General features: G+C 40.5%; 1 protein-coding gene across 1 annotated transcript in view; it reads right to left on the bottom strand.

Annotated features, from left to right (window-relative positions):
* LOC122564219 (short-chain dehydrogenase srdF-like) overlaps nt 1-12,333 on the bottom strand; it is a 32,157-nt gene that overhangs the window by 1,985 nt on the left and 17,839 nt on the right. Inside the window, 3 exon segments of the mRNA XM_043718915.1 lie at nt 1,177-1,287; nt 9,439-9,600; nt 10,857-11,044. Coding sequence (XP_043574850.1) covers nt 1,177-1,287; nt 9,439-9,600; nt 10,857-11,044 — 461 coding nt within the window.

The raw sequence follows: 12,333 nt of genomic DNA, 5'->3' as shown, positions 1-12,333 counted from the left end.
TCAACTCTCCTCCTCCTTGGATGCTGCCTGACCTGCTGTGTCTTTCCAGCACCACACTCTCGACTCTGAGCTCCAGCATCTGCAATCCTCACTTTCTCCGAGCCTATCTCTAAGCTACAAGCAAGCAGAGGGGATAACACATACACAAGGAATTGAGTAGTGCTGACCCCTTTGGCCTCCTGAATGAGGATTCCTAATGTTTGGATGTTTCTGTGCACAACTGTGTAGCTGCCAAATAGTGGTCCAGCAGTGGCTGGGCCAAGGAGACACCAGCTCCAGGTGGGTTCAATGCCATACAATGGCCAGGGAATATACTGCCTGTGGCCTATGTGATAAACCTTTCCAATGCTGCTGACCCCGGTTGTTCCCCTTTCACCTTTCCTGTACAATATCATCCTCTTTGAAAGGCATCCTAGATCATAGCCACTTGCTGAATTAGAAAGTCTCCATTCAAGCTGCTTTTTCTTCATTTGCCAGTCATTTTAAGGCCATCTCCTCTGGTTCTAGATCCTTTCACCAATAGCATCTCTATGTTATCCAAAACATTTTCGAAGACCTCTCACTTACTCTCAACCTTCTTCTCTCAAAGCTAGTCAGTCTATCCACAAAAACTCAGCCTTTAGAGACTCGAGCAGGATGTGAACAATTTCCATTACTGGCCCTCAGCTTTCAGCAGCTTAACTAATGTGAATGCTCACTCTAACAGCATCAAAACTCCAGTCTTTCTGCTGACCTGTCAGGATCGTTGACCTGATTGCCTTCCACCTCCACACCAATGAGGACAACATTTCAGGCTCAAAATTGAAGTCGTTGGAATGCAATGAGTTAGCTGTTCGATTTCAAAACTAAAATTGATAGACTTCCATGACTGAGGGTTTAAGAATTACAAAACCAAGATAGCCTAAATAAAGAGAAGGTACAGATCTTATAGGCATTGGCTTATTCAATGGTGGAGAAGGCTACAGTGTCTGAAATTTTCTGTTTCAATTTTCTTACTTACTTGGCTGTAAATGAAATGCCCAAGATCTGGAAACATACTTCTGAAATGGAAACCTTCAGTTCTTTTCCACTTATACAGATGCTTGTATCATTCGGCCTCAGATGAATTACAACTAGCAACCAGCACTTGCACACATTAAGAGGAGGGAGGATATCGGACTAACCCACTTTACTTACTTCCTCGCCTCCCATGTCTGTTCGAACCCAGCCGGGATGGACAGCAACAGAAAGAATCTGATGTTGCTTCAGATCCTCTGAAAGGCACATACTTGCCATGTTTAATGCAACCTAAAAGTAAAACGAATGAAAGATATTTGTTCATTAAAGGTCCATGTTTCATGATAGATTCAGCTATTGAATATTAAGAGAGTGTGAACAGTGAGCACATAGCAGCAGGAGCTGGTATGAGGTACACCACACAAAAAAACATAGATGTTCCTTCAAAGATATTGTAAGTGTCTTCTCTTTGCTACAACACAAATGGGTCCAAGATTCCGGGAGACTCATTTAATTGGCAGAGGTTCAATGAAGTGGAAGGCTTAGCAGAGCGTGCATCAATTCTTTACTGGCAAAGTGCTGCTGTGATTGACCAGGGATATGATGGTCCACACTGTAGGATAGTGCAGAATTCCTGAAACATGGGGAGAGAGCAGTTGAAACATTTACTTACATATTGAAATTATAGGGCACTTCTACGGTTGATTGGGAAAAATCTTTATATTTCAGTGCAGTACTGAAGATATGGAGCACAGCTGGGCATTGTAGCTTCAGAGATCTCCCTGCTGCCTTCAACAATATTTATCTCTCAGGCAACATCATTAAACAGATTGTTCTTTCTTAAGGCCAATTAAGTAACATAATTTTAGACTCTCTTTCCACAGATACTGCCAGATCTGCTGAGTTTCTTTGGTTTTATTAACTATAATCTTACATCCAGGTATTTGATCCAGATATCCATATCGGGAGTAGTGGAGTGGATCATTCTGAAAGACAGAGACACACAGAAAGAAAGAAAGATAGAGAGAGAGACACACAGAGTGACAGAGAGACAGAAAAATAGAAAGACACACACAGATATAGACAGAGAGAGAGAAAAAGAAAGAAAGACACATACAGAGACACAAAGGGAGAGAGAGAAAGAAAAGAAGAGACAGACTGACACAGAGACAGACATGGACACCGAAAAGAGTCAAAGACAATATTATTAGATTTGAATTGAGAAATGGAGGAGTTATTGCAATATTAACTGTTCTCTATAGGTCACCATCTGAAGGAAAGGATATAAAGGAACAAACTTGCAAAAAACACAGCAATGCAAAAACTATCAAGTATTTATGATGTGGGAACTAAATATTTGACTATAGACTGAGATAGTAATAGTGTAAAAGCCAGAGAGGCTCAAGTGTTTCTGTTGTGTGTACAAAGCCATTTTCCTGATCAGTATGTTCCCAGTTGCATGAAGAAGAAAGTATTGATTGAAAGAAAAAGAACTGCGGATGCTGGAAATTCGAAACAAAAACAGAAATTGCTGAAAATCACAATAGTTCTGGCAGCATATGTGGAGAGAAACCAGAGTTAATGTTTCAGGTCCAATGACCCTTCTTCAGAACTGAAGGCAGTTTTTGGTGTCTCTCCAAATGCTGGCAGGCCTATTGAGATTTTACCAGCAATTTCTGCTTTTCTGTAAAGTGTTGTAGTGTTTGGTTTCAGGGGAATGAAGTGGGATAAATGAATTACATATTACTGGAGGAACATTTAGGGAACAGTGATAGGAACACGGGAACAAACAGGAGTAGGTCAATCATTATCTTGAGCTTGTTCCACCTTTCAATGAAATCATGGCTGATCTCTGGCCTAATTCCATATGCCTGTTTTTGGCCTACTTCCCTTAAATCTGAACGAGATGAATTTTTGTGAAGTAAAGGTATTAAAATCAACAACCAATCCAGCAATCACTGCCATTTGTGGAAGGGAATTCTAAATATCTACCAGCCTTTGTGTACAGATGTGCTTCTGAACATCTCTCCTGAATGGTAATCCCTAATTTTTAGAAGATGCCCCTTAGTCCTAGAACCCCCAACCAGCGGAAATAGTTTTAGGCTGATTGTGGAAAAAAAACAAGGAGTAATCCAGTGTAAAAATTTCAATGCGATGGGGACAGATCCGGCTCAGGTAAATTGGAATCAAAGATTGGCAGACAAAACTGTAACTGACCAATCGGCTGCCTTTGAAGATAAAACAGTTTCTGTACAGTCAAAGTGCATTCCCATAAGGGGGAGTTGGTAAGACAAACAAAACCAGAGTTCCTCTAGATGTGAGGAATAGGCCGTACAATGAAAAGGGTGTGACAAATGTCACAGGTGGACATTGGAAGTGAGAACTCGGATGAAGACAGCAAGTTCTCAGGGATGAGAAAAGGAAATAGCAGCAGAAAAGTGAGAAGAAAATGGCAGCTAATCTCAAAGGGAATCCAAAAGTCCTCTTCAGACAGAGAAGTAATGAAAACGTTGTGAGAGGAAGAGTATGATCAATTAGGGACCAATTAGGGGAATTATGGATATGGAACAGGGTAATAAATGATTACTTTGATATCACCTCTTTCCTTGATAAAAATAGATGCAAGGTCTTAGTAAAAGAGCAAATTGTTGATATATTGATCTAAATATTGATTAGGAGAAAGTATTAAAAATATATGCAGAATTCTGGAGAGACCTGTCCCTGTCAGATCTTGCTGTACTTTAAAGTTGATCATTCACCAGCACCAATGGGAAATAAGGATGGAAATATCAAAGCAGCTGACCATAATTTGAGGTCCTCTTTGATACAAGGATGGTACAGAGGACTGGAAAATTGCAGACCTTAACACCCCTTTTCAAAATGGGTGTAAGGATAAGCCCTAACATTAGAGGCCAGTCAGTTTAACAATGGTGCTGCAAATCCTTCAGAGATTATAATCAGGGACAAAATTAAGAGTCACTTGGACAAATGTTGATCAAGGGGAGCTAGTATAGATTTGTGCAGAAATATCATGTTTAACCACTTTGAGGACTTTTGGTGATATAACAGGATGAGGAGACAATGCATTTCATATGCATGGATTTCAAAAAGGAGCCTGATGAAGTACTATATAACCGGCTTGTCAGTAAAGCTGAAGCTATTGGAAGGGTCAGTGGCAGCATTATAGGAAGTTGGCTGAGTAACAGGAAACAGAATTGTTGTCAACAGTTATTTAGTGAGTCATATCAGCATCTTGCTTTTTCTTGATTTGTATTAACGGCCTGGTCTTAGTGTACTGTGCACAATTTTGAATTCTGCAGGTAACACCAGGTAAAAAAGATAGTGACAGTCTTCAAGGAAGAAGCAGGCAGAGCGTGCAGACAAATAGCAGATGAAGATTCAATTCAGATGAGTTGATGTGATACATTTTGGTAGGAAGAACAAAGGAATGGCAATACAAAATTAGGGATAAAATTCAAATGTGGGTGTAGAAGCAGAGGCAGCTGGAGATGTTTGTGTATAAATCGGGCAGGGTCGAATGAGAAAGTGGCTCACAGGGTGTTTGGGACCCGGTGTCTTGTAAATAGAGTAGAAAAGCAAGTAAGTTACAGTGAACCCTTCTCAAACACTGATTCAGCCTCATCTGAGATATCGTGTTCAATTCGGAGCAATGCAGACTGAACAGCTTCCACTGTGCTATTCCCATTCTATGACTTTTTTCTTATTCACTCTTGGGACATGGATATTGTTGGCTGGCCAGCACTTATTGCCTGTCCCTAACAGCCCTTGAGATTCCATGAATCTATTTGATTTTCCGAGCATCTGAGTTGAAGATCAAAGAAAACTTGCAAAGGCACTTATCACTGGACTCTCAAAATCAATTATGTAACTTTCTGCCTTAAATTCATCATGATAGTTTGTTAGTTATTGACGCACTAAATCACATCCTGTCCCCCGCATTTAATGCCTTTATCTCCACTGGTGCCATTGTTCTTGCAATAAAAGGGAGGGATTGTGAGAACTTCCATGTGGCTTTTATCCATATTTCTTCGAGACACACCAACATTTCCCTGCTCACCAAGAGCTAGAAAGCCTTTTGCAGGAATGAGAATGACCTAAGAAAAATGAAGTTTTTTTGTGAATTTTACAATCTGTAATAAAATGCAAATTCATCCAGGGTATTTCATGTAGTTGGAATTATTAATCTTCAAGTGGTTTAGTTTTCCCTTTGCTTGTCTTCCATGACTGTAAAGATGCAATTGCATAAAATTACCAAAAGTGATTTTGACATTCAGTGGATTTAGTGTATGCAATGCAGAATGAAGTCATACTAACAACTGAACATCACCCTGCTGGATTATATACATGCAAAGGGAAGCAAAGGACTCGGGCTTTACTTCATCATCTATTTTCCAAAGTGGTCCAATACTAATTCACCACACTTTCAAGGGAAATTAAAGATGGAATCAAAGACTGACCCCCAATCTCAACTATACTTCAATCACTCACTCATCTCCTCATTCCCTTCACATTCACTCAATCATTTATATCCTCCCTTCTCTGTCACGTATTCAGGACTCCACATTCACCCACTATGCTCTCTTTCCCCATTCAGTCTTCGCACATTCAACTCCTCCTCTTTCACCACCCTACCACCCCGTTTAAGTGTGGAGAGCTCAAATGGAGAGACCAAACTCCCAACACCCAACTCACTCTCAGTTTAATTGGAACTGCTTTTTGCCTCTTCAGCTGCTGGAATGATAACTCAGAAAAACCATCAACTTGACCCAAGTAACCCAGAGGGCATTCTCATTCTCTCTCACCACCCTAACCTCCCCAAAAGAAACTGTGAACATCTCTGGACATGACTAGAAAGCATAAATTGTTACAGTTAGAAAAAAGGATGTATTTATTCACTTCATTAATTATGCATACATATAACCTCTAATTCAAAGTAAAAACAATTAATTTCCAACATATTTAATTCAGACTTCAAGATGGCGATTAAATGAATTTTGAAATGTATTGACTCTGTCTCCTCCCCAGTTCCGAAGAGAATATTAAAATACCATCACTTCACAAACTGGATTAAGTATTTTGAAAATGTTGAAAGGAAATGTAAAGTTGCCATATTCCTGGATGACCAGAGGGCTGCCTCCCTCATGACCGTGAGATAACTGGTGATGATTTCACCTATTGATTTTTCCACCCTCAGTGAGTGGGAGAATAGGATAAACAGGGTGATATAGCACTGCAGTACATAGGGAATGAGGCACGTTTGGTACAATAGTGAGAGTGAAAGCATTACGCTTCACAGAGATAAATTGTAAAACTCAGGAAAAATTACACTGCCAGCTTCTGGTCAGCCTCTTATGTCGATGCCAGCAGAATTGTGAAAACCCTGAATCTCCTGAGGCATATCAGGAGATCTGTTCCACTAACAACAGATCCTATTTTGGGGAGTCTTGCCTATTTCCAACTGGATCTCTGTGTCTGTCACCTCTGTGCTTCGGACAGTCAAGTGAGTGTGGAGGTATCAGCTGGTGTTGCTGATCCTGCTATATCTTATCTTGGCCCTCAGGAAGGAGCTGCATATGCTGCTCCCACACAGTGGAAAAAGCTGACAAGTGGGATGTGCAACTAAAGGTGAGGGTCTTGCTACAAAGTGCAAATGTTTTCAAAGATGATAATCTCCTGTCAAGCAGTGAAAGCAGTCTCAGGGGAAGGAGGTGCTATGAAGAGCAAATTTTCACCTGGCCATGGCTGGACCTCTTTAGTTCAACTGCTCATAACCTTCCCACCTGGAGGGGGTCACTGTGTAAGTTTAAGAATGTGCAGTCAGCGAGGGAATAGGTATCTACCGGATGGATAAGGACGCCAAGGAAGACAGAGAGCAAAATATACATGGGGTCTTCTTTTGCTGTCAGGTGTTCCTTTTTGAATACAAATGAACATGATGGTTCCTCTAGAGAGTCCAGATGGTTCTATCAGTGCTCAGCTATACCAGGAGAGTGAAGAGGAAAGTCAGAAAAGCAATGTTGTTCAGGGATTCGGTAATTTGGAGAATCAATAGATGTTGCTGCAGCTAAAGGTGTAATTCCAGGATGGTATGTTGCCTACCAGCTCTCTGAGCAGGGATGTTACTTTGCATTGGCAGAATATTCTGAAGTGGGGGTTGGGAGTGGGGTGTAGTGTGAATAACCAGAGATCTTGGTACACATTAGAACCTATGATATTGGTACAAAGAGGGATAAGATTTGTCAAATTTACTTATCCCCTCCATAATTCTCATCTACATCATTTCTGATTATCGGAATTAAGAAAGGGACCCAGCATTGATCCCTGTGGAAACCACAGGACACTGGCCTGCACATACAAACAGCTTTCTTCCAACACTATGTCTCCTCCAACTAAACCAGCTTTGGATCAAACTTGTCAAGTTCCCCTGGGTCACAAGAGCTTTTACATCCTTTATCAGCTTTCCATGTGAGACTTTGTCAAAAGCCTTGCTGAAATCTATATAAACTACATCAACTGCACAATCATCATCGACACACTTGGTCAACTCATTGAAAAATACAATCAAATCTGTGAGGCATGACTTGTCCCTGACAAAGCCATGCTGACTATCCTGATCAAACCTTCCCTCTCTAAATTAAGGTTAATTCTCTCCTTCATCAAGTGAGATGTAATTTTATAGTCTACTCTAAGTAAAAATTAAACATTATACACACCAAAATTTGGGAAGAAATCAAATCTGCGCAGAGTATTACATAGAGGAATGGGCATCCAACAATCTCTTTGTATATTCATTTCTTTTTGCAAAAGAAAAAGCTGTCCGATAATCACTTGAACTGACGCGTCTAATTTTAGAGATTTCCTTTCTCCCAATACTTGTGCCAAGTCAACACTGTCAGTCTGAGCTCTTTCCTCATTCAGACCTTCCCTACTGTTGCCACTATCCCACAAATGGTCTACAATGGATATATTTCCTTCAGCATGCTCATTGTGCAGAATGCTCCTGAAAATGTTAAAAATAGAATTCAAAACCAACTACCTTCAGAAAAGCCAATATTTCAGCAATCACGATCCTTATAATTAGCCTTTCTTCTTATTTGCTCAACTTACGAAACCTGCAGACCTAGAATACTCATCAGGAGGAACAGTACATAGAGCATCGTGGACGAGAACTGGTTTCATGTTTATAGGGTCACCCAAGGATGGAAAGTTCAAATTGTACTGAAGAATTAATGGGGAATGGAAGAGAACCATTTTCCTGATAAATGGAATTGGGTTGGCTCATAGTATAATTGGTCGCTGCCAAACAGTAGTTGAGTGAATTGTTATGGACCAGGCCAGACCCCTCAAATCATTTCTAGAAGGTAGCACAGACCCTAACTTTGCTAGTTGTTTTAAGCAGGTGTACAGTGGGTATTCCAGGAGAAACACTGCTGGTCAAACCACTTCATTTTAAACAAAACAGGCCTTATTTACAAGATTACTGAATGAAACACAAACAACAGAAACCAAAATATCGAATAACTTAACATCTCCGAAAACCCAACAGATCATCCCAACTTAATGATGTTGTTCCAAATACTTGCAACTATCCCCATGAACACCCCTTAGCACAAAAAGTAAAACTCAAATACAGGGTCTCACAGGATAGACGTCAGAGCGAGAGTACCAGCCTGGACCTGCTTCTTTGGGTCCAGCAACTTTTCTCCCATTATTGCTAAAAACCAAACCAAACCAGAGAAAAGCCAAGCTGGTAGAACAGGCTACTCCCTTTCATTGTACAAGTTTTTTTTTTAAACTTGAAAGCCTTCTGTCTGAGGCAATGTCTGCTGGCTATTATCAAATTGGCCTGAAAACTCTTCAGTCTCAGACTTTTTAGAGTTTCTGTCTTTTACGATCACTCTGAAAAAAAAAGCCAAACGCAAGGACAACATAACCTTGTTAAAGGAGCAGCCTCATCACAAATTCAAAACAAAGATCATTACATCTTGGAATACTAAAGGAATTCAGGGAAAATGCAAGAAGGTGGAGTGGCAGTAGATGATCAGCCATGATCTCAGTGAGTGGTGGAATAGGTTTGAGGGGCTGAAAGTTCTACTCCTGCTTCTAATCTTTATGTTTTTAAAAGAGTTCAGAACAAGAGGAGATAACATTACAATTAGACCATGCTATTCAAGTACAGTGCCAGAAATCACTTCACATTGTGGGTTATGCAAAATTGAATCTCAGTTCTCCTGAAAGTTTAAGGCTAGGTCAATTGCAAATTTCAAAACTAATACTTGTTTGGTAACAGTGTTAACAATTACAGAACATAGGGTGGGTAGGAGAAATTACAATATACAGCAGCCATGATATAACTGACCAGCAAAACAGCATTGAGGGGCTGAATGGTCTGTTCCTGTGTCTTATGTTCCTATTAACTACCTTGCTGAGGCGGTATGGATACATTGGAGCGCGTCTGAAATTCTTCTGACTCAATGTAATGGATCCCAGGAGCGAGGTGATATTGACAATTGCTGCCTTGTTACAGCTCATCTTTTCCATATCCAAGGTCTGGGCTGCCTTCTTTAAGAGAGGTAGAAAAGCCTGACAACAAAAAATATAGAACAGAATAAGCAGCGAGAAAACTACTGGAACTGAAAATGAAAAAGGAGATAAAACTTGCTGGAGATGATTAGCCTGAGTAATAGCAGCCCAGAAGTACAGTGCCCTGAAGTGAGAATAATAACAGTTCCCTCCTTTTGTCCACTCATTTCTCTGAGGCAAACTCCTGCTGCAGAGTCGATCCCCGACAGTTGGGAATTATCCTTTCTTAATGTTCATGAGCCAAAGCGAACAAGTCCCAGTCCTTTAACATGAGGAAAGTATATGTGACTGCTCCAGTCAGAACCTCAGGGCTAATGTGCAAGCAGGTACTAGCAGAGTGAAAGCTATCCCTGATAGGACAACTAACAGAAGTAGGAACAGTCCACAACACGGAGGCCTGCACACAGTTATCACATGGAATATTTTCAGCACTATTTTCATTCGCCAGTTCGGATTGATTGACCTTGTCTAGCACAACTCTAAACTCCCTGCTCAAACCTCTGTGTTTGTTTGCTTCCAGACACATTATTCCTTTTGTTCTTTCAGCATTTGTATGGTTTCCCAAGAAATGTCTGAATACTTGATTCCCAAAATAAAATCATTAAGGCCATTACCATTAAGCTAAATAAAGAAATTTTTAAAATTCATCCTTACGATCACTGGTAGAACTAACCTAATTGCCCAGAGAAAGCGCTGCTGAATTTTTATCATGTTTCCTTGTAAAAACCCATACTCTCAGTGCAGTCACATAGGAAATGTGAGCTTTAAGTGAGAGGAAAAGTGTTAGAATATGTTGGGTTCGGCATGGAGAACGGTTTGATTTTTCCAGCTATCTGTTTGATTTCCAGATTCCGCAGCCACTCTCCTGGAAGTACTAACTTACACAGGAGTACAGCACAATAGGCACACTCGTTCTTCACCCAAGTAGCCAGTCTTTGCCTACATAACAATTTCAATTATGTTAAAAGCCCAGGAGATTTTGTGTTCCAGATGCAGTTCACCAGACTTGTTTCTGATGCCCCCATAGTCAAAATATTCAACCCAACACTTGCTACTTCAGCTAAAACATGAAATATAACCACTTGGCCAAGATTCAAAGATCTCCCATCAAACTTGAAATGGTATCACCAGGATGATTGAGTGTTCAAGGCTGAACAAGTAAAGAAAACCAGAGAAAGTTAGACAAAAATTTAAAAAAATGCTCCTTATTCATAGCATTCAAAATGTATAAACTTGAGACCATAGAATTCATTTACCTGGATCACCAATAAGGGGCCAACCACATTTGTTTGGTAAACCACCATCATGTCTTCAGCTGTGACAGTTTCGAGAGTTGCATGAGAGTTTATTCCAGCATTGTTGATGAGCAGGTTGAGTCCACTACTGCCAAGAATTGCTTCCACTCTCTCTACAGCTCCTCGGATGCTGGCCGAATCTGTAACATCTTAAAAAAAGAATAAAGTGAATTAGATCCCAAGTGGGTTATGTTGGCAAAAAGACAAAACAACAGAGTTTGAGCTGATAATGTTGCTCTACAAGGAGTTAGTCAGCCTCCATTTGGAGTCCTTCAACAGTTCTGAGCACACAATAACTTGAAAAGCTATTGTTTCTGGGAGGGTATGCAAGAAGCAAAAGCAATGATTCAACTTGCTTGTTAAATTGCTTTCAATGTCTATTCTACATTGAGAAACAATGAGCTCAGGTTCACACCTTGGCTTCTTTCCAAAACTCAGTGCTACCTTAATCCCATTCATTCTATATTTTTCAAAACTAACATTTTATTTTCAATTTACGCAAACAAGCAACACCGTGGAAGGGGGCCATTGCAGGCCCTGTAAGCCTGCATTTCCCATGGCTAACCAATCTAGCCTGCACATCTCTGGGCCGAATGAGGTAATTTAGCGTAGCTAATCTATCTAACCTGCACATCTTTGGACTGTGGGAGGAAACCTGTGCACCTGAAGGAAACTCACACAGACACAAAGAGAACGTGCAAGCTCCACACAGACAGTCACCTGAGAGTGGAATCAAACCTGGTTCCTTGCTGCTGTGAGGTAGCAGTGCTAACAATTGAGCCACCATGCGGCCCTATTCTTCTACCTATGCCATTTGTAAAAGAATCAGTTTATAACTGGTTTTAGTCACAATCACATGAAAATAATTTAAAAATGACAGGGGATCAAGTGTCATGTCGGCCTTTACTGTCATGGCCTCGATCTGACACTTGCCCCAGTCTCTCACTGATTTAGACAAACTCCAATTGGCACTTCCAGTTTAATATGATCCTCTCGAAGATCCTCCCCTAATTTTCAATGTTGGAAGATGAATGAAGGGGAGAAGCTCTACTATTTGTAATTTCTGTAACAGTCCAAAAGACAAGGAATGCACCACCATCTAACATGTATTTTCTTGTTTCTTGTACTCTCTTGTTCCTACTTCTCACATGTCTAACACCCCTTCTTGAACATACATAAGTGGCATTTGTATTACAGGATATGGGGGCGGTGATTGTACCACAGGCAACTTAGGATATAATGGTGCAGATGGTCCTGCCTTTTCTATCTCCTTTGTCAAATCTGTTGTAAAGGTACCACCTACTCTCTTTTGTAATGTTTCTACCGCCATACAGGCTAATGTCATGTTGTGCAGATGAATCCTCCTCTCTTCTTTCTCCCCGCCTTCTTTTGTCCACTTTCTTCTAACTAATATTGACCCTTTCTTTCCCTTCATGTG

The sequence above is a fragment of the Chiloscyllium plagiosum genome, chromosome 28 (assembly GCF_004010195.1).
Source record: "Chiloscyllium plagiosum isolate BGI_BamShark_2017 chromosome 28, ASM401019v2, whole genome shotgun sequence".
Classification (NCBI taxonomy): domain Eukaryota; kingdom Metazoa; phylum Chordata; class Chondrichthyes; order Orectolobiformes; family Hemiscylliidae; genus Chiloscyllium; species Chiloscyllium plagiosum.
This window is presented reverse-complemented; position numbering and strand designations above follow the sequence as displayed.